Raw genomic sequence first — 27,240 nt, forward strand, 5'->3', positions numbered from 1 at the left:
GCGAATTAAAATGAGTCTGCAGCTCGCGAATCTTTCAGTGACATTTGCATCTCAACCAGCTGTTCGCTTCATCTGCGCGCTCGTACACACGCGCGCGGGCCCACAGAGAGATTCGTAATCTTACTAATATTTTTTTACGAACTTTCACTGGGATAAGGCCTGTAAAAACTGTTGGCCTGTTTAGCCTATGTGACTTGGCCTAAATAATACATGTCGTCGCAGTGACTTGCCTTACTATTTGCAAATAAATGGCCAAGCGGTCCGCCGGGAGACGAAATTGATTTTTAGGAATTCATGATTTCATAAGGAGCTGATGGAGCTCTTTGTAGGTCGATCATATAAAAATGATTACACAAATCAAAAGACCGAAAGTCTATCAAACCTCTGACTGTTTCACGCAGACCCCTTTAGCAGTAAAACGCACCCGCAAATCTCATCAGTGCAATGACTGTTTTATGAATGCAAGGAATTTGTTATTAATTGAAAAATTAACATTAAATCCATAAACTGAGCTTTTAGCATACATGCTACTATACAATAGATGATAAATGTAGCACACGTATATGCATCCTAATAGGCTATCATATCAAAATATATATAAAAAAGAGTTATTTTATTGAAAAAGAGAGACGTTTTTAACACGATTTTCTCATTCCGGTAATAAAAACAAAGACATAGCAGACCTGCAATTTTAGGCCTACCTTTTTTAAATTAGTGATTTCATTCGTGATCTTGTTGAAATAAACAGCGACCTTTGTTTACTAATTGATATAACTATTATTAACTATGTTCTAATAATTCTTGCTTTGAAATGATTATATGGGTCACGGATCGTGTTGCGCAGTTTTTTCCCCTTTCACTAGACACGCTTATGTACACACCCACACACTCTTTACACACACATACACACCCACGCGGTCAGGCTCAAAGCTCAAGAGAGGGGATACGGACCACTCACTGTCTGTCTGTGCGCGCGGGGAGAGTGCGACTCACTGAAAAAGACGACGTCTGTCTGGCCGCCTCGCGTCAGAATTTTACGCTCGGCTGTGCATATGTGTGCGCGTATGCGTGTTTGCTATCGATTGCAAGATATGAGAGACGTGGTACTCACGCACAACACCAGTGCGGTTCTGAGCTTGCAGTGGAACTGAGTCTTCTCCGCGAACTTAAGTTATTTTCTGCACCGTTGTATTGGGGACTTGTATACGCACGGTCCGGACTTCACCGCGTGGCTAACGGCGCGATTATCGGTGTGGGATTTACCTCTTCACCAGGAAACAGCGCCCACGAGACGACTCAAACACCCGCAGTGTTTCAACAACTTGTGGTAAGTGCGGAGGCCTCGCTGTCCAGAGATGTGAGTTCATGCGAGTAACGGAATTCGTTCCGCATCGGGTTTTCCTTTTCAGCCTAATCTGTCTGCCTCTAGCGGGAGACTCGGCGGTCGGGGAAGAGGGGCACGCGGGGATGATAAGTGAAGGTCCTGGCAGGTTGTAGCGCGAGCCGCAGGATGATAATGATGCATCGTTAGCGCTCAAAGGCTAAAGCAGTGGACGAGTCTTCATGGCCTGGCCCTCTTAATTAACACGAAAACATATGGCTACGGCGAGGTAGCATTCTCACACATGCATGTGCTAGCAGAAGTGATCCATTTCTTGATATAAACACAGCAACGTTAAAGGCCAAGGACTCACATTAAGCAACCCTGTTCTGTTTGAAAACTATTTTTAGGCTACATTGCATTTATAAAGGTGACGTTAAGAAACTAGCTTAGACTACATATTTAGCAGTTCCAAACAAGTAACATAAAGGCTCTTCTGGTAGGTAAGGTAATGAAAAACTAGAAATGTTATTGTCACTGGTAATAAATATTCCTTTTACTTTATACCTTGTGCCCGATATTTGGATCTCTGTACAAATCAAGGGCTCTAGCACAGCTGTGTAAAAGCGAAGGAGTTGACGGGCTTTTTACTATGGCCATGTTTAGTTTCCTAAGTTGTGTCTGTTTTATTTAAGAAATGTTGCCCTGTGAGGTAGAACAAAAAAAAAAAACTAATGGAATGGGATATAAAGAGAATCTACGAATAGGAGAATAACTTGTGTAGTATTATTTGGTTATTAGGCTACTACTGCTAATAATATGTTTTATTATTAGTTGTATTTTTAGTACTAGCATTATTATAATTATTATTATTTGTATAGCCCACTACCAAGTAGCCTAGCCTATAACCTAGCCCATTAATCGTGTATTTATAGTGGTACTATAATATATAATATTATATCCAATCACATTTTAGTAACACAATTAAACTCTTCTTTTACAATTAAATTCTTATTCAAAATTATAATGCTGGGGTGCATACTGTGGCCACCAAATCCAGTTTTTTTTATTATTATTATTATTTTTTTTTTTGAAATATCCATTAAGACATTTATACGACTGCTTTATAAATCCACATAAATCTATTTGCTATAAATATTTCGAAGTCCATGAACTTCCAACTGGTGCATAGATCTGTGTATGGTCGGTTATAGCCTAATGTAAAGGCCGGCCGTGTTCGCTGAAGAAAATCATTTGTTTCAGGACCACTGATTTGCCTAATGTCGCATATTAATTACTACGTCGTTTCTATTATAAATTACGTTTATGTTTTCCCTGCAGGATTAAACAAATCACAAGTAGCACAAGGTTACACGTTCCAGTTACCCATATTTAATATTGGCGTATTAGATGTTCTAAGACGTCCGTCGTCGGTCTCAGCACACGCCATTGGAGAAATGCTGCTCACGGGCCTGTTACCGCTTCGGAACCATGAGCAGAGATGCATTTTGTGAGCGTTATTATAGTTGATTATGCATTTCTCAGGTCTGTTAACCAGGCAGGCCTAAGTCAGGCCTTACTTTGGCGATTTAGGTGCGAAAACACACACGCAGAAAGAGAGAGAGAGAGGGGGGGGGGGGGGGGTCTACATGCCACCAAAGATACAGACAATCAAACATCACCTCCACTGTTTCGGGCCTCTGAGTGCAGTCACAGATGGATGCAGGAAACGCAGCGACAGATCCGTAGACATACATAGCCGCACACTGGTGGGGAGAGGGTAGGGGAAAACGCTTAACAGCCGGATTGCATGCAAATTTCAGCAAAAAATTATCATAAGCAAACAGCAGAAGCCTGGACTAATAAAAGCCCATCTGTGTAACTTCATATCGGGTTAGCATGGAGCTGTGATAATGAATTTTGTAATAACCCACCGAAAGACATCTCAATCACACACTAATCCTGTGATTTTACTGCAGAATCACTCAACTTCCAGCACCAAACTGCCGCATTGCTTTTCGACACACACACACACACACACACACACACACACACATACACACACACACACACACACACACACACACACACACACACACACACACACACACACACACACACACACACACACACACACACACACACTCTCACGCTCACACACACACACACACACACACACACACGCACACACTCAGGGAGATAGAGAGAAAGCGAGAGAGATGGCTGCACGCACCATTTCTGAGCCGCTGGTGCATTGGCCGAAATGGGTCTTCATGACATCAATAATAAGTAAAACCATATTAGTTGATGTATGATTTAAAAACAAAATATATTCAAACGAAATATGTTACTATGTTAACGAATTTATTTTTGCACTGTGTTTAAAAACATTTTGAACTGCAGCATCAACAAAAATTGTAATGAATGATTTTGTTTGTGTTTTTCAGAGGCCTTCTCCGTAATTACTATAATGGACTCCCACTGCCGCAAGCTTGCGTCAACGTGTGCGCAACTAGGTAAGTAACAGGCTGCAGCGCGCCGTGGCTCGTCTGTCTGTGTTTTCCGTTCCCTTGCCCAAAACAGTGAGTTAGAACACAGTGGGATATTGGAGAGGATCCTTATGGCTTCGGTGGAAACCTATCGTAAAACCCCGCGTTGCTGTAAATACATAAAAAAATAAATATTAAATAAAACGATCTGCTTTCATTAGTCGTTGTATGTATGCATGTACGTCCCTGCTTCACTTGAATGGGCGTAAGATGGTTCTAAAATAAGTCTGACATTTAGAAGAGGGCTTAGCCCTTGGATTGAAGGTCTGTGGTCTTAGAGCGACACCTGGTGGTCATGTCTTAATGCATCGGAGAAAGGAGAACACAGAGTGACTGAATGCAGGACTACATGAATGATGTTGATGTAGCATATATCTTTGACAAGTTGAACGTCCTACATGAATTTACTTATGACGTTTATTTATGCAGTTATATTTCTGAAAGAATTTTCTCATGCTGATACAGAGATCTTCACGGTGCCATGAAATGCACTTACATTATTGGTGTGTGAGTGCGTGTATGTGCCCGGACTTAGAACAATACGCAATATAAAGTATTCATAAAGTAGCCTACTTTTATTTGTTACTAACAAAAGAGTATTCTGAATCATATTCCAACACCGCGTCACTTAAGAGTGAATGCACAGACAAAGGTTAAGGCTACTTTATTTGTTTGCAGTAGACGAGTCCGCACCCATTTTGACACACATTTAACAAACACAGACAACTGACACATTATTATGGGTTCCAATCCTTCCTAAACCACTAAAAATAACACATAAATATATAAATAAATACATGCCGCTTCTATATAATCTCTGCGATGTTTCTACAAAATCAGTTGACAAAATCAACAGTCTGGCATGTTTCGTTTCTGTTAACCATGTCTTAAAATGGCTGATTTCAATCAAAAATCAAATTAAATTTGCTTCATTAAATGTCCCGTGTTCAAGTGGCTTCATTCTCCGTGGGTTAATAAGTAGGATATCCCAGGGCGCGCGACTGCCCCCCTCTCAATTTACGCCAATTCCTTCTTCATTAAACCAATTCAAAGATAACCGAAAAAGCACGCAGCATGCTGATATGGGGTTAGTTGACTGAAGGAAAAATTAGCCAGTCGACGGTAGTAATCTGCGGATGATTGGTCCACTGATAAGATAAATATGATATATAAACAGGTCATTACTGTCGGAAGTGTCGCATCGTTTCATTTAAATGCAAACGGAAGCAAAGAGATGAAGAAGAAAAAAAGACACTCGGACAACTTGATTATCGATGATCTCTTTTTCAGTGTTTTCTAGCACGGTAATGTATGCGATCCTCGTGAGATTGACTCGGGGGAAAACTAAATGCATAATAAATGCTTCTACGTGAGCAGGAATATACTAATGGATGAATCTGATGTCCTCTTAATCCTATGGAAGAAGCTTTGTCGTCTCCTGCATATTGACTGACTCAGTAATGAATGGCGGTGTTGTGCGTCCTGGCCAGTTTTCCGCCCAAGACAACCCTGGCATTCTGAAGGTGCGTCGGGAATAAAGAGGAGTAATCCAGTCCAAATCTAGTATCACTTTGAACAAGATTCAAGCGATTAAAATCTCCTGGCCTATCCGTCCCCAATTGTGTTAACGCTGCACAATTTTACGCATTATTTGTAGCAGGCTGTCACCACATTTACTATGTCATTAGCTAATTAAATAATTCACAAATGATTTCGTTTTAGTACAAAAAGTTCCATAGAAATTTCGGGCGGCTGGTTTATATAGTCCACGAACAATTAGAGACCGGACGCGGCTTAAGGTTACGTTAATAAGTAATTTATGACTGTCCACACGACTGCACTTTTCAAAATTACTTGACAAATAAATGTTCTATAAGAAATAGTATTCTCAGCCATAAATCTCTTTCATCTCGGTGCAATGCACTAGAAAACGTATTGTATCACTCATGGACACACAGTGCGTCCAAGTATGGCTGAGGAAAGACCTATTAAACATTCCATTGGTCCATCAACCATAGACAAGAAACAGTTGTATTCAAAACGAAAATAACACATAACCTAACTGAGCAACTGCTGTTAGTGGCCGGGAATGAAACCGCAAGAAAGGGGAAAGGGTAAGGTATACAAGGCATGTCAAAAAACACGTTCCCCCATTCTCGTGACAATAACGATAAACACGGAAAAACCTTAAGGGTTCTTCTTGGACACGTCTGAGAAGAAACCTAGATCTCGATGTGGCATCTCTCCCTAGTCCTAAACTCTCCCATAAGACTGCAAATGAGGCACATATCAAGGGCTTTCACGGGATTATTTTAGTGCTGTGGCAGTGATGCCTCTAGCCAGGAGATTGGCTGGAGGGGGGGAATAAAGTCTGCATACATGGATTATATTCTGCGCCAACTGCATGGTTCTACACTACAGTCTACCTGTGCTTTCTATAAGATTATATTATTATTATTATTATTATTGATATTATTATTATTTGTATTATAAGTAGTAGTAGTAGTAGTAGTATTATGTGGTAAATCAATAGTTTATTAAAAAATACATAACGTTTCATGAGTGCAACGTTTAGCTTGATGAGCATGTCAACATAGGGCACAATATGTCTAATACATATTTTTCCGGTCCATTGAAACCCTGGTCATGTCCAGATTTGTATTTTATAAGTGCAAATAAAGGATTCATTTGGCATGGGATAGTTAGTAGTGTGGAATACACCCCCTGCAGCGGGTCATAACAAGAAAATTCAAGAAAGAAATGTCGCTGAGAATAGACCTGGACGTCACTGAAAGCCTCCTTTTAAAATTCTTAAGCAAATGAGTGTCTTATCAGATTAAAAACCACTCCAAACAGAAGAGGCTCGCTTCCCGACGAGGTGCCTCGCCAAAGTGCAGCTAAAACGCGTCATTTAAGTGGCAGATAAAGATGGGAAGTGTCATTAATATGTCCCTCAACAGGGGACTGGAGCACATCGCTTCATAGTTTACAAAATGGCAGACACTTGACGTGATTGACCCAGAGCGTGATAAATGTCCACACAACTTAGTTTTTCAACGTAGACTTTTCTTGTATGAGAAGGACAATATGATAGAGTGACAATCTAGAAGACGACAATCGTCATCTAAAGTCATTTGCAATCCCCAGCATCATAGGTTGATTATATTTTGCATGTGAGCAATTTAATTGAGCCTCGCGCCTTTCGCATACATAGTGAAATTACGAGTGATGTTACCATCCTATAGCCTACTGCACGCGCCTGTGAGGCCTTGCTTTAAGGGGGGAACCAGTGGGGGTGGATTCGCGATTTGCTTCGGCTCCAATCTGAAACTTCAGATAATGAATGCAAAGTTGAGCCCGGAGTAGTTTATCCGAGTAAGAGGGTGATACCAATTACTATTTTCTTAGCGCTGTCACATAAGGCCTTGCATGGCTGCGCTAAGACTGGTGCAATGGGCCCAGGGTTCATGCTTCCTCGAATGAGGCTCGGGGACACTGCGGGTACACCGTGTGTCCGATCTCTTTTTACATGTTTTCACGGCGAAGGAAAAATACACAAGCACTCGGGAGCACACGGGCAGTGTTCTCCTCTTTCCGTCGTGTGGGCTCTGATGGTCTGTCAAGAAGTAGGAGGATCTTGTGTGACGTCAGGGTATAGAGAGAGCCACTGTTGGACAGACTGGGTGCGTCGAACAGCTGAAATTATCGGCAAGCACCGTAGTATGTGCATGTGTGTGTGCGAGGCAGAGAGTGTGTGTGTACCCGCGGATATAATATCATCTACCTGTCCCTGTCACTCTGGTACTCCTTGCTGCAAGCGATATCAAGCCGAGCTATCTGTTTGCTCCGGCTTCGAGCGAAAGCCTTTCCTTTCCTCCGACGCGGCTCATAGAGGACTTATTTTAAGACACATTAAGCCATCTGAGCAGAGAGTTGCTTTACGAGATAATTGTAAGAGGAGCGACGCTGCTTGTAAACCTCATCACCCTCAACTCTCCGGACGCCTTCTCAACTGCTGTTTTTTTTCCGCTTGCGTGGTGGGATCGGACGGGGAATCATTGCTGCCTTGGCTACCTTATCAATGAACTCTATGAAGGATCCGCTGACTTTGGAGCACCTACACCATCACCATATCCCAGGGAATAAACTCGCTTCCCTACATCACACGCCACTTGCGATGGCTTCAACTCTACAACCGCTGCAGCGGTCTGTGGACACCAAGCACAGGCTAGAGGTGCACACCGTGTCGGACAGTTCTAGTCCAGAATCTGTAGGTAAGAGTTGACTTGCTGTCGTGGAGGTTTGGCAAACGGAGACGCGGCTAACCTTTATACACCGTTGAGATCACGACAAACAAAAGATGGCTCCCCACAATCGTCTTCTCATTCAGTGTCTTTCAGTCCAAGGAAGTAACAGTGTATAGAGTGCAAATACTTCTCAATATGTGCACAGGAGCCAGCGCCAGCATGCTTGTGTGTGTGAGAGAGAGAGAGACAGAGAGAGATAGAGTTTGTACACGCTAGGGTGTGTATGCTGATGCGTTTGTATAGCCTATGTGTGTGATTGTGTTGGTGCACTTAATGGAGCAGCTGTTTGTTTATTTTCGGTTTTATGTGTGTGTTACGATTTTACGGGGATTGTAGCTGTTTACCTGACCGCACGGCTCGAATACATTCTTTTTGGCACAGTGTTACGAGTGAATATACTGTACTGCAGCCACGGGAGGCTAATTGATTTGGACGGGATTCCTTAGCAAGTGATTTACAATGTCTCTGAATTGTAGAGGTGTATTGTAGAGGAGTTGACACCCAAATAGTCAAACAAAACAGTGCGTACATTTGCGCGATAAGTAGGTTTTATATCATATACTAGTGGTATATTTAGTTATTTAAAAAATAAATCGGAAGAGTTTCATCCAATAACGTAAATTGAATCACTTAATTACTCAAATTGACTTGGCAATATTTATGTTTAAACACAAATTCGAAGAAATTACATTGAGTTCACCGGTTTTGTTTTTGTATTGTATTTTGTTTAGAAAAAGAAAAGGGTCAGAGTAAAAATGACGATTCCTCCGACGACCCAAAGAAGAAGCGGCAGCGACGACAGCGCACGCACTTCACCAGCCAGCAGCTGCAGGAGCTCGAGGCCACCTTCCAGAGGAATCGCTACCCGGACATGTCCACACGGGAGGAGATAGCTGTCTGGACGAATCTTACGGAGGCCAGAGTGCGGGTGAGCATTAAACAATATATTTATCGTCATATTTTCGAATGCGACAGAATTGTAAAGGCCCATAGCCTAAACTCAGTCGGCGCATCGTTACCACCCATAATCACCGTATAATAGTAATAATGAAAACAAGATTGCATTGTTTTTGTTCAATTAAGTATAATTATTTTCAGTAAATAATTTACGGGCGTGGGCATTTATGGGCCTATGTATAATGAGGCTGACAATTTCTTATCGATGAGATATGGAATGCGTGATATTTAATGTATTTAATTTTAACTGTACTTAAACTTCGATGACATGTTCCAGTGACAGCTTGCTTGATGCGCAAGCAACAAAGTAAAAGCAGGATTGTCAGAGAGCAATAACAGGGCAAAGTTGCTATCGCTCCTCCAAGCTCGGCCCTGACCCGCGTCCTGTCATTGTTAAGCGAAGGGCCAATTAGGGCGCTACAGAGATGTTTCGCAATCAACACAAGTGACGCGCCAACGATGACATATCGCTCTAAAGGCACTAGTTGGTCACCGTGAAAGAGGTGCAAAGCTAGGATTTTGTGATTGTCATTCTCGTGTTGTACACTTTAAGGTCACTACACACGGTCTCCGCCTCTGCAGGAATACACATCCAGAGATGAAGCAGCCGTGAAATGACCTAGTGACACTTGACGCTGAGGGATGAAGTGTTGGATTTAAAACACAAAATGACCTAATTAGTGCACTTATAAAAACAGCTCAGGCCCCGTACAGCATTTCAGAATAAGCGTTGCAGAAAAAGCAAACCTTATGCATAATTCAAAGAGCACAAGACGTGTATGTAATGATGATATAATTGTTTCTGTAGAAATGCTAGGAAAACTAATATGAAAACACATTTTATTTATTTATTTATGTCGGGAGATTAACGTGGTGGACCAAAGATGTATATACATTCTGTACACTTACACTTCTTTATTTTGTAGAACATGCTTTAGCCTTGGTTGCATTATCAGCCGTTTAGACTTAATTAATCTATATCCTAATACACAATAACACGTATATTAAACAGTTTTCAAATCTCATTGTAAATTAAATAATTTCTGTTTATCCAGTTCCCATAGAAATATTTTCCACGCCTCTCTGACTGATTTAAATAAAATGCTGCCATTTACCATCATTTATTTTTCAGGTGTGGTTTAAGAATCGCAGAGCGAAGTGGAGGAAACGGGAGAGGAATCAACAGGCTGAGCTTTGCAAGAACGGCTTCGGCCCTCAGTTCAACGGACTCATGCAGCCCTACGACGACATGTACCCAGGCTACACGTACAACAATTGGGCTGCTAAGGGCCTAACGTCCGCTTCCCTGTCCACCAAAAGCTTCCCTTTCTTCAATTCCATGAATGTCAATCCCCTCTCCTCGCAGACCATGTTCTCCCCACCAAACTCCATCTCCTCCATGAGTATGTCATCAGGCATGGTCCCTTCCGGAGTGACTGGCGTGCCGGGATCCAGCCTCAACAGCCTCAACAACTTGAACAACCTTAGCAATCCCTCCCTGAATTCGGGCGTCCCCACGCCGACGTGTCCTTACGCTCCGCCGACGCCTCCCTACGTGTATCGGGACACTTGCAACTCCAGTCTGGCCAGCCTGAGACTGAAGGCAAAGCAGCATTCGAGTTTTGGATATGCCAGCGTTCAGAATCCGGGCTCCAATCTCAGTGCATGCCAGTACGCTGTGGATAGACCAGTCTAACTACCGCTGACTTCACAAGTCCAGAATCACAGGAAGGAGGGACTACTTTTTCATTTTCATTCAACAAAAGGAGCACTAAAAGACAAACCACTAAAGCAAGCGATATCCCTACGGAATTTCAAACTCTGTCGGAAGTAATTAATTAGCCATTTTCTAATAAGTATTTTTTTTGTCCCACACCGGCGTGTGCAGCATTTAGGATACTTTATTTTATAAAGTTGTTCCTTTTGACATTTCGGATTTGGGACATTGATTGACTGAACGGCTGTATATAATATATATCTAATTATCATCTCCAGTTTGTAGAAGAGAATGCTCTAGCTCTCCATACCTTTCAAGATTCAATTTAACGCCGCATGTTAGAAAAAAAAAAACCTAAAAAGGAATAATGTTTTGCTTGCAAACAAGGGAATGTACATACTAAACGCACCTCTGGTGTGTTCCTAACATATTACAAAGTTATTATTAAATGTCTGTGTGAATATGGATTTAGATTAGAAAACTTGGGTAATAAGACGCAAATGTTGCTGAAAATGGTTTTGCTCTGTGTATTATATTTGGTACCGAATTTTGTTTCGTTTTTTTTCAACATCCCAAAAATAATAAACTATTGTGTTTTATTTAATGGAAGTAAATATATTGTTCTAAACTGTTTTACAAGTTTGCTTGACGGTTTTTGTGGTGATAGAACAGGCACTAATGGCAATATTTACGTGGGCAGTCAGTTTTAGCCGGAGAAGGTTGTGTGGTGCTGTTCGATTGCGAGCCTATACGGTGACTCTATTAGGAAAACAATGAACCCCTTCAATACACATAGGCTAGACTCGAGATGCACAGGCCGAGGAGGGCGAGACGTCCCGCGCAGATTAGCCACGGAATATACATGTCTGATTGAGCGAGGACCCCGAGTGATCAGCGAGGCTTGAAATAACACTGGAATAAGCATAAGTAGCTCGGGCCACACATGGGTGAACACACAAGGCCTGAGCAGGTTTAACCGGAGAGTGTAAGGAGCACAGAGAACAAAGATCATAGTAAAGGAGACGGATAGAAAAATTATATATTCCAACAATTTCTATCTCCTAGATCTTCTCTACTAGATTTAATTTTCAAGTCGAGCCAAGTGTGTAACCGTTGAGGGATGTCATAATGTACTCATAATAGGACTTTAATAAGCCATTAGTGTGTTGGCTACGGGTATGTTTACGCATGGAATTACTGGCGCTTACAAAGTAAGTTCGTGACCGACCATGTGCAGCAGTGCTTGCGTTGAGTGCAAGTAAATATCAGTGAGCAACTGTTTGACTAAAATGGAAATGCAATCAAATACGCTATCGATATAACTATAACTATAAAACGTGGACCGATTTATGTTGACATAATATTAAACCAGTGCAGATGTAAATGTATAATGTCAATAATAATAATAATAAAAAAACGAACAATATACAATAAATAAATAAATAATAATAAAAGCAAATGCAGACCTAATCATCAATACAAACTTGTCTAGAAGAGGAAAATAAAAACATCTCTTTCTTTGACTTCTCTTATTGACTCACTGCTTCTGTTGGAAACAGAACGGATACGGTATTGTAGGTTTGTCTAGACAGGGTGTTTGTAGAGTCCATCATTATTTGCACTGGTGCGTTTGTAGCAAACGAAAACAACGCTAAGGCACCGAGAAAATATAATTCACAAGTTTGCACAAACAATGAGAGGTATGTAGCCTGGGGACGGTGCGGGAGGGTACGTATGCGTGTGAGCTCGTGTGTGTGTTTGTGTGTGTGTGTGTGTGTGTGTGTGTGTGTGTGTGTGTGTGTGTGTGTGTGTGCTGTCAGGAACGAGTCATGTTGAAACGGAGTTAGGGTGGCAGAGAAGCCGTATCATCCTGGAAAGTCTATTCACTACCAAGAGCTGTGGCACCTGGTGAGTAGTTAGCCTACATCAACTTTGCATTCTAATTATGACTTTAGAATCACCTTTAATTCGGTTAAATAGGTAATTAGCTATACAAGCCAATCTACATCGTACGGCTAATTAGGCAACGTAAACAAGGCAAATACACATGTGTGAAATTAGTCTGCCTTAGCTGTGCAAAAAAACGAAACCATAAAAAATACCTTACTCATTATCAGTTTTATTGCAGTCTTAAAATCGTTTATGCCTGACAGACCTGTGTGTCTAATGTAAGTTGAGTTGCTGTTTTCCACAGCTTGTGGACGTGTTCAAGCTCCACAATTTTACAACCAAGTCATGTGCTTCAGTCACTAAGTCATAAATCAAACTTTTCATACACACCCATAGGCCAGTGCGGTGCCGTGCGACTCGCTCGGAAAAGGGAGAGGAACTCACCGACTGACCGGGTAGATATCTCTGAGTCTGAGTCTCAATACACATCCCAATAAACACCGCCGGTCATGGCCCACAGGAGCACGACGGGGAAGCTTCAGTCAGCCCAAGGCCAGCAAGAAGGCCGCACGGCTTCCTCTCTCTCCCTCTCTAGGTCTCTTTATGGACAAAAAAAACAGCCGGGAGGTAAGAAACATTTAACTGAAGGATTTACTTACAGTTCATTGTAACTTTTTGAAAAAAATGAATGGGTAAGGCGATAAGTAAAAAAAGGAAATGTTGCGTTGGCACAAGATTTATAGGCTAAAACACCTGAAATATTATTTTGATACATTTATAGTCCTGCGCTTCAACAAGCATAAAAAAACGCAACTGTTTGCAACTATTATTTCGAAACATGTATTTCCAATGCCACTGTTTGCCACTTCATATCTTAAACACAGAGAGCATGGCCGCTGTAGCCTGTGGTGTTATGTTGCAGACTATATTATTTGCTATCCGACACAACTGGATGCACAAACTGTTAAGGTAGTTGCAAATATAAAGAGTACATGTCAATTAAATTGCTACTTCTAATTCTGTTCTCTTTTCACATTTTAACACTGTAAAGTAATGACAACAGGTAATTTAAATTTTACATTGAAGGGTTTACCCACGGCTAGACCATTAAACTTTGTAAACATCACATAAACGTGGGCTATAAATAGCCTAAAGGCTGGACATTTGGAGTCATAAAGCTTCTTTAAAACTACAGGCCGTACCCACTGTTTATTATGTGTCTGAAATTAGACTAGTTACATAAACTATCCACTCAGAAGCCTATTCAACTGGCCTATTAAAATGCATCGCATGATCGTGGCCACATTTGCTAGCATAGGCCATTCCATCTGGAGACAATGAGAGTGAGGATTGTGGCAGGTGAAATGAAAAAAGGGTGAAATATTGATATAACACATTGTTCAGCTATAAGCCAAAGGCTGTCGATTTTTTTCCAAAATATTTCTTGGCAAATCTTTTGTGCTTTTACATGACGGTTGATTGAGAAACCTGTTCCTGTAGAGAAAGCGAAATTACACGTGTGTGATGAGACTATGTGTGAGAATCAATGTGGATTTCCGTAGATTTCCGCGTGTTGAAACGTGCATCGAAATAATCGACCCAACACAGATTCACTCATGTACCGCTCACATTTCCCTCTCCTCTTGTGCCTGAACTCTTTTTTGAACACTAAGACTTTTCAAAAACATGGACACTATTTATGTGGATTTTAGAATATCGCCGTGCCTTCGGTGCCTGAGTATAGAGGGAGTTAAGGATGTCATATTGCTACATAAATCAAGGAATAAACAAGAGAAATAACAATAAGAAAAAGCAGAATAATAAAATATATGTGATGTGTAAATACACGTTTAGGAATTCTTTACATTTGCAATGCGTTTCCCTTCTTTTACAAATTAAATCAGGTGAACATGGCTCCAGTATGTTTTCTGTTGCAGCAAACGAATGACCTACCTAGATTGTGAGTGTTTTATGTGTGTGTGTGTGTGTGTGTGTGTGTGTGTGTGTGTGTATTATTGCCTCAGCATCAGACCAGAACTGATGGAACATTTTATATTATAAAGATTGAAAGGTTTTATCACGATTACTGGACATCACACTTTTAAAAGAAAACAAATAAATGTGTATTTATATATCATCTGCTATTTCATGAACATGGGTAAATTCTTCCACCTAAATATACAAAAATAAATTACGAACAAGGGGTATGAAGGCTGCTCTACCACGCCCAAACGCCTTCCCTGTGTCATCTGGGGGAGGGTGTCTGTGTGTGTGTGTATGCACGCAGGGAGGGGATATGGTCCAATCCTGACGCAGCAGGCCAGTGCATGGGGTCAAGCAGCAGTGACCTCCCGCATTCTCTTGCTCACCTAATGCGGAGACGCCACATGTGGTGGCGGGTCAAGAGCAGCTCGGGGAGGATTAGCACGCGTTCTCTCTGCACCATGGAAACGCAACTAACTCACCAGACCAGAAAGACTTTTGTTGGTTTATAGACACAATGTGTTAACATGTATTTTAATTAACTTGTCTAGGAGAGAGTCTGTCGCTTTCCTCTTCTTTAGTGTCAGCCTGTTTTCTAAGACGAGGTAGCTCTGAAAAACTCAAACTGTAAACACTGAAATGCAGCCAATTTGCAAAATGTATACTTTAGCTCAATCATCGCAGTATTCTCCACTCTGTTGTGTGTAATGGTGGGTCTAGGAACTTGGAAAGACAGTACAGTTTTGCATCCCCAAACCCAAGCCTCCATGCCAACCTCTTCACCCTCAACGCTTTACTTCTCCACCACAGTCCTTCTGAAACTCTTAGCCAACCTGAACCAGCTCCTCCTCACTGCAGACACCGTGGGCCAACCCCCACGGCACCATGAATGCTATCCACAACACCTCAGGGGTAATTTGCTTGTGCTGGACCAATTCTCTCAGAGATAGTATAGTTTCCCAGAGACCCCTCATCCTCGTCCTTCTTCCAACATCACCATCACTCTGCTCTTACTCTCTCTCTCTCTCTCTCTCTCTCTCTCTCTCTCTTTCTCTCTCTCTTTCTCTCTCTCTTTCTCTCTCTCTTTCTCTCTCTCTCTCTCTCTCTCTCTCTCTCTCTCTCTCTCTCTCTGTCTACCTGTTTTCCCACTAACTGGGAAAGAGGTGAGAGAGGGGCTGGGGGTTGACATTGTAGCCACAGAGAATTGCTATGGGAGGATTGATTGTGCAGTGTTCGGGTTGAGAGTGTGTGTTGACTGTGTGTGTGAGTGTGCGTGTGAGAGAGAGAGTGAGAGAGCGAGATAGAGAAAGAGAGAGCCCTCCCCATCTGATGTGCTTGAGCTTTGAAGAGTGTAGAATAGGGCAGAGGCAGTACTTGTCGCCGCAGGCATGCACAGACAGAGAAAGAGAGAGACAGAGAGAGGAAGAAAGAGAGAGAGAGAAGGGTGGAGGGGAATGGAGAGAGGGAGCGTGTGAACGATAGTAACCGGGGCAAATTTCATGACTCGCAGGCTTCCTGCTTTCTGAAGTTTTATTAAAAAGAAACATCTTAGATGTTTTCTCTCCAGAATCGATTAGGCCTTCCACACGGAGGGCGCGCTGTGCTGCCGCACACAGGAATCGCTAATGCCGTGATGATGTGTGCACAAGTGTGCATGTAGTGCTGTTCTGTTTGTGTGTGTGTGTGTGTGTGTGTGTGTGTGTGTACATGTTTGAAAGCTGTGCGTGTGTGTGTGTTGTGACTGTAGGGATAGTGTGTGTGAGTAATAAAGTTGTGATGAAAAGTGCATACGTGCTGTTGGTGTTTGTGTGTGTGTGTGTGTGTGTGTGTGTGTGTGTCTTAGTAACTCAATGAAAAGGATGTGTACCCATAGGAATGCCATGCTAGGTGTGTGTGTGTGTGTGTGTGGGTGGGTGGGGGGGGAGTGTGTATGTGAGAAACAATACTGTGTATGTGTGCGTGTGTGTGCGTGTGTGTGTGTGTGTGTGTGTGTGTGTGTGTGTGTGTGTGTGTGAGAGAGAGAGAAGAGTGCAAGAGAGGGAGAGAAAGAGGGAGAGAGGGCGAGAGAGACAGTGATTATGTGTATGGGTGAGAGAGGGAGAGTGCGAGAGAGAGAGCGGGAGGGAGGGAGAGAGAGACAGTGATTGTGTGTATGAGTGAGAGAGGGAGATGAACAGCTGACAGTCATGCTAACTCTTTGGGGAAGCTCAGGGCTCTGGTATGGGCAGCTTAATGCTTCAGCTGAGTAGTCAGTGATAGGAGCATCAGCAGACAGTTAGATCACACCATCCTCTTAGCGCACACTCCTCAGCACAGCACAGCCATACACTACAACACAGCAAAGCAAGTCTCAGCATTGGGATAAGATTGTGATGGTGAAATCAGGCATCAGATTCCAGCATCCGATTAATTGGTTGCCTGACAGGAACACAATCAATCAGCCGACCAATCCCCAGTGGCCACTCTGAGATTCTCTTTCCCAGCAGGCTCTATTGATTGCTCAAGGATTGGGAAGAGGCCTTCTGTCTTGTTTAAAGGCATACAGATTACAGAGATGGCTTCGATACTTGCTTTAAGTATCGTATGCAAAACAGAGGGGGAGAGTACATGATACTGTATTGTTGATGAAGCAGCATTAAGCATCATCAGCCTTTTTGTGTGCAGAGTTTGTTGGATGAAAGCATCTGCCAAATGCCTAATTGGAATTGGAATCCCACTTGAAGGAGATCGTTGAAGAGGCTTGAGTTACTGAAAGCTTCTGTTCCAATATGTATATGGGTAAAGAATAAATAGGTGTTGATCTGTTCTCAGGTATTAGTCTGATTGTTTATTAGACTGACAAGTACAATAATACATGTATATTGTAAATTAAACTTGTCTTCATTTAAAATCTTAAATTGTGAACCCGCCATCCTTCCTGTGCTAGTGTGTTTTGTTTATTTGTTTGTGTGCTGCATGTTGATGAGTGATAGATTATTAATCTGTGATCAGTGGCGTAGGGGTTATCTTCCAGAGGAAACAAGAACAAAACCAGAGTCAGTAAAATTTTTTTGCCATTTTGACTTTGACTTTAACACTCTTGCACCTTCTACCAGCACAGACTCTTCAGACCTATGAATAGCTACACCTAAACCATGCAATATCACATTCAATTCACATACTCTTCCCAACTTGGCATATAGCTATCTCTTTAAAAACAGCTTTGTTTTTATTGTTATTGGTGTTGTTAGTATTATTGTTGTTGTTTACCAAATAGCATGGAGGTATGCAAACACAAACAAATGTGACAGAATGATTTTGTGTTAAGTCTCACTGGTACAATTAACTCTAACTGCCAAACCTGAAGGCATTATGAATGGGAGGTGTGAGTTTCTCAAAGTTACATTTTATAGGCACACATCAAAGGGCTGAACCAGTTCAGTGCACATTGCCATGTTTCATCGGCATGCTCCACGCATCACACACACCAAGACGATGTTTACTATTGAACTCTGTATGGCGGGAGTCTCAAAATAATAGTAAGTCTCAATGACTTTGCTAAGCCACGTTAAGTCAAAGAGAAGGCCTACTGAATCCAATAAGGACGGCAGAATCTCCGCTGTATTCTGTTGAGGACAGGCAGATTAGAATTTAAAAAGCTGATGGCGATCGACAGGTTAACAGACCGTGTTTAAACATGCGAGGAGCTGCTTTGGAGATGGGCGCTTCGCTACACGCGCCAGCCGTCACCTGCTAGACGCCTGGGTTTGTAATCTCTGGGAGGTAGACACGTCCGAGCCCGCTCGCAGTTAAAGCAATGTGGTGGGACTAGTTTCTTTTCTTTTTTTTACACTATCTCCTCATTACGCGCCCTCGTTTGAGCTCCGGTTGAATAAGTCCCGGTAATCTTGGCTGGAAGGCGTCATGAGCTCACTGACATTAACGGCTCGGAGGAGTTGGTAATCAAGACACACCGAACTGAAGGTGGGTGCAGTAGTGGCGGTGGCTTCAAAGTTTTGGCTCGCGACAGAGTAGGCAGGGAACTCGCAGCTACTGAAGTAGTTTAACATAAGAATGCGGAGCGCGCGCAGAGAGCCTTTGGACCTGCTAAGAATGGTCTTAGCTTAATGATCATTATTAGATTTATTCATGCATGTTTTACAAATACATTTGCAAAGTAGGCCTATGGGTGCAAAGGAGGTGAAGAGTAAAATGTCAGATGACTCTGCCTAGGCTACACCTATTCATGTCATCATTCAAAAATGTCATTCATTATTTGTTTGCTTTGTGTAACTGACTAATTTAAATGGGGGTGGGGTGATAATGAGGTTTGTAATGTCACGATTTTGTCTTGGTGCAATAATAACGCTGCCCTTTTCGACTGTCGCTTTTCTGCGGAATGGTCTTCTTGGCCTGGGGCTACACCGCTTAATATCATACAATACCTGCTGTAACACTTTCTGCACGAAGGGAAACTAGCATGAAGCTAAGTGCACCAAGGTAATACGATAAATCAAAATGGCCGGTGCAAATTAATCTACTTTAAATTATATTTATCCTTTTTATTGAAGTAAAGGTTGTAGCCTGGACTAATAGATGAGAAGTGATACATAATATAGATTATCGTGAAAACGGAGCACATGATGTTATTTTAATTACCGCCCCTTCTAGCAACTTCCACATTTCCGTGAATCTCCTCATTCACTGAAAACATATTATCTCTTCGCCTTACACGAGGCTACTCAAAGTCCCACGCTCTCTGCTCCATTGGGCTTCTAGTTCTCCCTTTGTTGTTGTTGAGGTTGTTTGTTTTGCTGTTAGCCTGGACAATAGTTGTATAGCTTCTATATTGTTGCTGTTGTACAGTAGCCTACTTGTTGCCATGAAATGCGGCCCTGGGGTTTAGAAAGGCGTAGGCTACAATACATAAAACGTACATTATTAGTTACTAATTATAACCTAATTAAAAATCATCTAATAATTTGAAGGCATCCATAATATTTAATATCTACGTTCAAGGTCAGCGCCCCCCTAACACCCCAACTCCCCTTTCTCTCCTTCTCTCTCTCTGCAGTCAGTCCAGTCTGAATGCTTAACGTGAGGTTCATGATCACGCTACAGTGCACCACAAAGACCTTTCTTTCTATTCGACTGGTCAGGTCGAATGGAGCACATTTGGTTCACGGCGCGGGTAGGAGTGGCCTATAGGTGCAGCACTACGGAGGCCCAGTAGAATAGGCCTAATGGCTTTTCAGATCTGTCTGAATGAACCCGTAAAACCCCAATGATTCTACCGGATTAACTGCAGATCCACTGGAGCAGCAGTGTGGCTCAGGTGCGCCCAAGTGCCTTGGTGTCGTGACTCAATTGTACCAGTAGGTTGCGCATTAACGCACAAGACCTATCTGTGCAGGGAAACAAAAGAAATGTCTCCGATAACGGGTTCTGTTATTTGAAGCCAAGAAATAACCAGGAGTTTGTTTATACCTTGATATAACATTTAAAGTTTGTATTCACTTCTTGTCTGGGAATTCCCCGCTCCTTCACTGCATTTCATTTGCTCAATCAAGTTGGCCGGAAAAAGAGGGGCGGGACTTCCCAGACTAATTCACTTCTTCTAAAAAAAAAAATGAATTGCCCTCGCAAAAATGATTTATCCCCTGTATGGGAATGAGCAAACGTTAAGAGTATTTTTATTGACATTTTAAGAAATTATGATTTAAAGTCATAATACATGCAAGCTTTTTTTTCAGATAGCCTAAGCAGTTCTTTGAAGCCCCTCTGGGAACGGAATCCTGATGGTATACACAGTTCTGCTAGTCAACCACCAGGCGGCGCGAAAGATGAAGGAAAGGACAGACAAGGACGACATGTAGTTTATACTGTGCATACTGTGTCTTTAAAAGCGAAACCGAACACCTTTACAAATATTTTAAATAAGGACATTTAATCAAGATTGCCATATAAAACACTTTAAAAGACAATGTAAACGTAAATCATGCTACTATTTATGCATTTAATTGTTTTGAATATAAAAATGATCAATGTCAAGCATTCATTTGGCAACAAGCCAAAAGCTGGGTAAACATTTCCAGAAACAAATAAAGACATCCAATGAAATCTGACTGAATCCTTTCGGAAAGCTAATTCTTACAAACAAACAAACAGTTAAAACAAACAGCTTGCTATTATGACAAATAAATACCTCATGGTGTTTATTGCGTTTCATGACGTGACTGAGCAGTTGATGATCCTTTGTGTGTGTGATCGTGTGATGTTTTGGGTGGAAACCCTTGTAACAAAGATTCTGTAAATATCAATTTTATCCTGTCTGTCTGGTGTCTTCATTTTATATTGCCTTTGAAACACACACATACACACACACACACATACATACCCACACACACACAGGCACAGGCACAGACAGACACTTGTGTACAGAAAGACCCACACGTGTGCGCGTATAGACAGCCAGGTGTACACACACTCACACACACACACAAGCAATTATTTCTCAACAGTCAACATCATTACATAGCCTCTATGCTTAGATTATCTAACTGAAATGATACAGGTAATTTAGGTGGCAAATGGTGTTTATACTAAATGACGCAGACATAGAATGACACACATTAGTTCCTCTATACCTTACTAATTGATCAGATGAGGGTTAGGAGACAGGGGAGGATGCTGTACTGTTTCTATAGCCTAGTCCACTATTCTGCCTTACACACCCACTTACTATGCATAATTAATGACAGCTAAATGAGCAAGGAGGCCAACCGTGTCAATATTTCATTACGATTTTTCAGGGGATTTTCTAAATAATCAATCCTTGTAGTTGCCTAAGGTTAATAATGCACTATACCTGAGTGTGCACACACAATCAGATCGACATTAAAAAACTAGACAGTCTTGAGGGCAGACAGTGTAATAAAAGGAGTAGACAGTCTACTCACAGCCACTTCTGAGGGGATTGTCAGTTGGATATATAATCTTACATTCTTAATCATACTGAAAAAAAAAAAATACAACACATTGTCTTTACTAAAGAGTAATAGCCCTTCATGAGAATAATGAGTAAATGCTTAACAGCTAAGTCAGTTGTATGTGCTGGAATGATTTGAAGGACATTGCGACTGTGGGTGCTAAGACCCTGTTGTTCATATTGGGGATTGTGAAATCTGATTTAAACTATGACAGAGACCTCAAGAAATGGTTCAGTATGGTCAAATTACACAACCTTGTGCAGTTTTGTGCTTAAATATTTCAAGAGAATATTACGAGAAAACTACGAAAATGCAAAACAAAAGGTTCTGACGAAGAAAGGAAATATCTTGAGTATGTTTATGAAAGCTCTGCATCAGGTCCATTCAACATAAAACACGAGAGAGAACCACACCACCAGAAACAGGCACCAGGAGGCAGAGCAGGAACCTGACCAACCCTCTGCATCCCAGAGTTTCTAGATAATGACACCAATAAAAACCGCTCTGATAGGAGACGCCATGAGATAAAGACAGACTATGCATTAAACATCAGAAATGCACTCACGCCCTGACTCAGGACCCTGGGTGACACAAGAACCCAATGAGGAAGGGTATTTCATCAAGACCTAAACTACTCCAGTGACACACCACAGCTTACTGTGTGAAAAACATATACATAACTGTGCATAAACACATTTATAACTGCATAAAAAACATATATAATTGTGCATAAAAGCATCTTTAAAAGTGTGTAAAACACATATAACTGCATGAAAAACACATATATCGTGTGTAAAACACATATACAGTATAACTATGCATAAAACACGTATATCACTGTGCATAAAACACATATATAATTGTGTATAAAACACATTACTGTGCAAGGCTGAAATAAAGTAGTTCCCTTTTGTTTTAGTTGTAAGGACATTATAACACAGACTATCTTTCAGCTAGCCTGCCCAAGCACATTACGCCAGCTACACTAGGAGCCAACACTGATTGACTCAGGCCTGGGGAGGAACAAACACTGACACAAGTAAACAACTAAACAGATTGCATAGCTGGACAGCTGAATTCATCTTTCTTCAGTTGCCACGTTTGGACAAGAAGTATCTGAAAGGGCGCAGGGTTTAAAAGACATAATCTCTTTTAATTTCACTGCTGCACTTCTACTGAAACCTGTCACATCCAGATAGCTGTAGCCCAATCGTCTCAGCGTCACTATGTGGCTCACGGCCGTTGTTAGGAATTCTGGGCCCCGTGAACGAATATTGGCGTGGGCCCCCGCCCCCAGTCTTTTCATCGGCAAAGATCGATTTTACACAACTTTTTTTCTTAGACTATATGTATTATAATTTTTTCTTAATTTTTCTGTTCCTCTATGTTCTTGACAGTAGCTGACGCAATGCACCCAATTCAATGAACCACTCAACAAAGAGTCACTGGGTATTATTATGGCATGTTATAATTATTCACTATCCCCTTCACTGCCTGTAGTCATTTTGGTTTCTGCTATTTGTTGGGTAGAGTGGCCTGGCTCTGTAGACCGCAGGGACAGTAACTTAAGTACACTTATAAATAAATGTACATTTTTCCATTCATTCCAGAATCAAAAAAGCTGAGACTAATGTGTAAGTAATTGCCAATGGTACAGCAGTTCACTAATGAGTCAAAATAGGCAACAAGTGTCTACCTCACTCACTCACCACCATCAGCATATTTGGAGTGCTGGGTCAGAGGAGGCTTCAGCTAATTCTGGAGTAGCAGCATATAAAGGTTTAATTTCTTATTGCTTTTGTACACATTTGTGGTTATGTTTTATGGAACAACGGATGAAGAACAAACCTACCTAGTCTTGGCATTAACATAACAAAACAAAACATCTAAATTGGCTTATCAATGCCATAGCTCAGCTTCACTTTATTATTGAATGAGGACGGCAAGATGTAAGATTAGCCCCAGTTTAAGACTCATGTCAATGAGCAGTTCTACCATAGCAGTTTAGATTGTGTAAACACTCATGTGTAAACACTCAAACACTCAGAATGGAAAACTGTGTCCTACTGCTACTGGGATTTTATTGACAGCGTATTCTAAAGGCATTTTTACACTTCTACGATTCTCTCCGATTTGGTCGTAGAGGGACACTTTGGCACGCCTTGGCACGCCTTGGCAACACCTTCACCCAGGTGTTGACGCCCATCCGAGCCGTCGGAGAGCCGTCGGAGAGCCGTCGGAGAGCTGGTCGGAGACAAACGCTTTTTTCTAAAGGCCCCCACATGCTTATCCGATCGTGCTCTCCGATCTCACGAGGCACGCCCTTAGACGCCCTCCTTGAAGTGGGACCACACCTTTGAGCACCTGGGAGAGCCATCCGAGGGTGTCGGATGGCCTCTGGAGCACCGCTTGAATTTTCTCACTATCCGATCCGACTATCCGATCCAAGCTGTCCGACACCCCTGGCTAAAATGACGTTTCCTGTTTCGTTCCCTATATGACAGCACCTCCGTTTTTAAAAAATCGCTGAGAGATCGCTGGGAACCTGGGGCTGGAGGTCCAGGAGTGCATTAGGAGTTGGAGGAAGAACAGGGACAAGTTTGTAAAAATGAAAAAAACTATGAAGGGCACCAGCGGCGATGCAGGAGGAAAACCGACATCTCCCTTCTTCCTTGCTCTATCGTGGCTCTCGCCACATGTAAAGCATAGGGAGACGTCGTCTAATTACAGCAATAATAAAAACATTTCTTGGTTTTCGAACAGTCTCTTTGTGTTTGAGTTAGCAGAGCATGCAGTGTAAATGATTAAATTGTAAAATAACCTGAATTGTAGACGTAAAAAAGCAGAACTGTTTGTGTGGTATAATAATAGAAAATATTCGGCAATAACCGCGAGCTTGGTCATTGTCGTTAGTAATTCATTTCACAACAACAGCCTCTGATCTAGGGCTGGGCGATTTTTCGATTTCGATTTTAATCGCGATGTAATTTTTTTCTACGGTTTTAAATGAGACGTTCGATTAGACGGCGCCTTAAAAAAAAAACAATGTTTTCACAGACCCGCGAATACAGCGCCGCACGTAGCCCATGGGCGTCGCGACAATGTAATTGGGGGGGGACAAGACCCCCTCACTTTTCAAAACAAGCCGTTTCGACCCCCCCACTTTTGCAGTCAAAATAGTGCGTGCGTGACTGCTGGTCTACTAGTCCATTATTCTTTCCATTGCTTCACAATTAAATCCGTTCAACTTTATCAGTGGGGAATACCCACAGCAATATAAATCCACTCCGCGTTTTCCTGGTGTACTACGCAGCCTCATCACGCACGCAGATTCAACTGTCATTAATGTTCATTCATTCTCTGATTTGATCGGAGCGTCGCGCTAGAAGCAGACCACAGAAATGGACATACGGATGTTTTTTTTCGAAGAAGAGGAAAGTAAGTCAGAGTTGCCCAAGTTTTACCTGTAGTGGACAATTAAGGACCACCCAATGGACATTATCTGGCTATAATCGTATTGTTATTGCCATAACAACCGTGAGCTAATCTGGCGTTAACGTTAGCTAGCTAATGGCAGTTTTTCTAACGACAGCAGCGACTTAACACACACTCACCAAAGAAGATTTCTTTTTTTAATGTGTCACTCACTTGTATACCTCTCTTTGACTCACACACGAAAGATGATGTCAATGCCACAAATAAAATGAACATTGGTGTGCTGGGCATGCTGTCAAGCTTTGCCATGTATGAAAACTATTTCCCCTACGTGAACCGTTTACTTCTGGCAGCTTCCATCCTTAAAGACTTTGGGTTTCAATACACATTTGGCCATTTCTGACCTGAACAGTCATACTTTAATGAGGTGGTCAGTTTGAATGTAGCCAACATAATTATCAGGCCACCAAACCTATATCAATTGTGAATTTGATATGCTGATAACATTTACATCGCAGAGAAAAACATGGTAAAATGCACCAGAATGCGGGTATTTGCATGTACGTTTTTCAAAAAATTTTGGGGTGATTTTGTTCATATCGTGATATAAAATCGAAATCGAACATTTTTTGGGGGGAAAAATCGAAATATAACTTTTTCCCATATCGCCCAGCCCTACTCTGATCATTAACTGAAAATACACGGGATAAAAACAAACGATTTCTTATTTTATAGTTTGTTGTTGATGATGTAATGGCCTACAACATCATAATAAACCGTTGGTAATCTCCACAGCCCCTCGTAGAACCATGCAGGTAGAGGTGAGTCGTACAATCATCAGACTAGAAAGGGCGTGTCTCTCGTGAAGTCGTACGAGGTGAATTGGATAACCATGCCAATGCCTTAACTTTTCTTAAAGAGTCGGAGAGAGTCGGATACCCCCTTGGCTGTGATTGGCCAGTTTACGGTGTTGTACCCGATTCAGCACCCCCGTCAGAATATGCACCCCCTTGACGCACCACTCGCAGTTCGCCTAAACAAACGCAGGGAAAAATACTATACTACGATTTCATTATTTGTGAAAGAGATGGAAGAGAAGAACACAAGTGATTACAGTCTTTAGAACTGTTCTAAAGAGTACAAACAACCGATGTTTTTCTATGCACCCCCTTGACGCACCACTCGCTTGATCGGAAAGGAAAGCAGTTCGCCTAAATAAACGCATGGAAAAATACTATAGCCTACTACGATTTCATTATTTGTGAAAGAGATGGAAGAGAAGAACACAAGTGATTACAGTCTTTAGAACTGTTCTAAAGAGTACAAACAACCGATGTTTTTCTTCCAAAAGCCTCGGATAATAGCGAACGCAAAAGAACACCTTTTTGTTCTGTGGAAATATATAGCCTACCCCAGCCATGACTACAAAATGAATTAATGTAATTTTGAATGAGCAAGTTGAATGAATTTGACACGGTGTTTCACAAGACTAAATAACGAAATGCAGTTTAGTATCTAACAGGAAGTGCAAATAAGCAGAAAGTGCAGAATATGTGCATATGAATGGCAGTGGTATATACATAATGAGATAGTATAAGATACAGTATGATACAGTACTCTGTTTACTCATACTAGTCCCATGTCTGTACTCTGAAAAGCATTTGATGATCGGATCAACAGAATTCTTTTAAAGGGGGGGGTGCATATCACGACAGGCCTATTTTCACACCAGTCAGAATAAGCACCCCCCTGTTCAATTCTACTAGGAAGGTGTCACATGCATGAAACTCACTGTGCTTACTCATACTAGTCCCATGTCTGTACTCTGAAAAGCATTTGATGATTGGATCAACAGAATTCTTTTAAAGGGGGGGGTGCATATCACGACAGGCCTATTTTCACACCAGTCAGAATAAGCACCCCCCTCTTCAATTCTACTAGGAAGGTGTCACATGCATGAAACTCACTGTGCTTACTCATACTAGTCCCATGTCTGTACTCTGAAAAGCATTTGATGATCGGATCAACAGAATTCTTTTAAAGGGGGGGTGCATATCACGACAGGCCTATTTTCACACCAGTCAGAATAAGCACCCCCCTGTTCAATTCTACT

At 41.8% G+C, this 27,240-nt stretch overlaps 1 protein-coding gene across 2 annotated transcripts; it reads left to right on the forward strand.

Annotated features, from left to right (window-relative positions):
* Positions 1–1,314: 1,314 nt before the first annotated feature.
* pitx2 (paired-like homeodomain 2) lies at positions 1,315–10,830 on the forward strand (the record flags this gene model as incomplete). 2 transcript variants are annotated; one of them, XM_080843992.1, is made up of 4 exons in its annotated part: positions 1,315–1,327; positions 3,769–3,837; positions 8,909–9,105; positions 10,267–10,830. In XM_080843992.1, 3 exons carry the CDS (start codon positions 3,792–3,794, stop codon positions 10,828–10,830), a joined length of 807 nt encoding a protein of 268 aa, XP_080700118.1. The 2 variants fall into 2 exon arrangements, with proteins under 2 accessions (XP_080700118.1, XP_080700117.1); XM_080843991.1 differs by lacking the exons at positions 1,315–1,327; positions 3,769–3,837 and adding an exon at positions 7,952–8,144.
* Between the last annotated feature and the right edge of the window lie 16,410 nt (positions 10,831–27,240).

This window comes from Sprattus sprattus (assembly GCF_963457725.1).
Source record: "Sprattus sprattus genome assembly, chromosome: 8".
Lineage (NCBI taxonomy): Eukaryota > Metazoa > Chordata > Actinopteri > Clupeiformes > Clupeidae > Sprattus > Sprattus sprattus.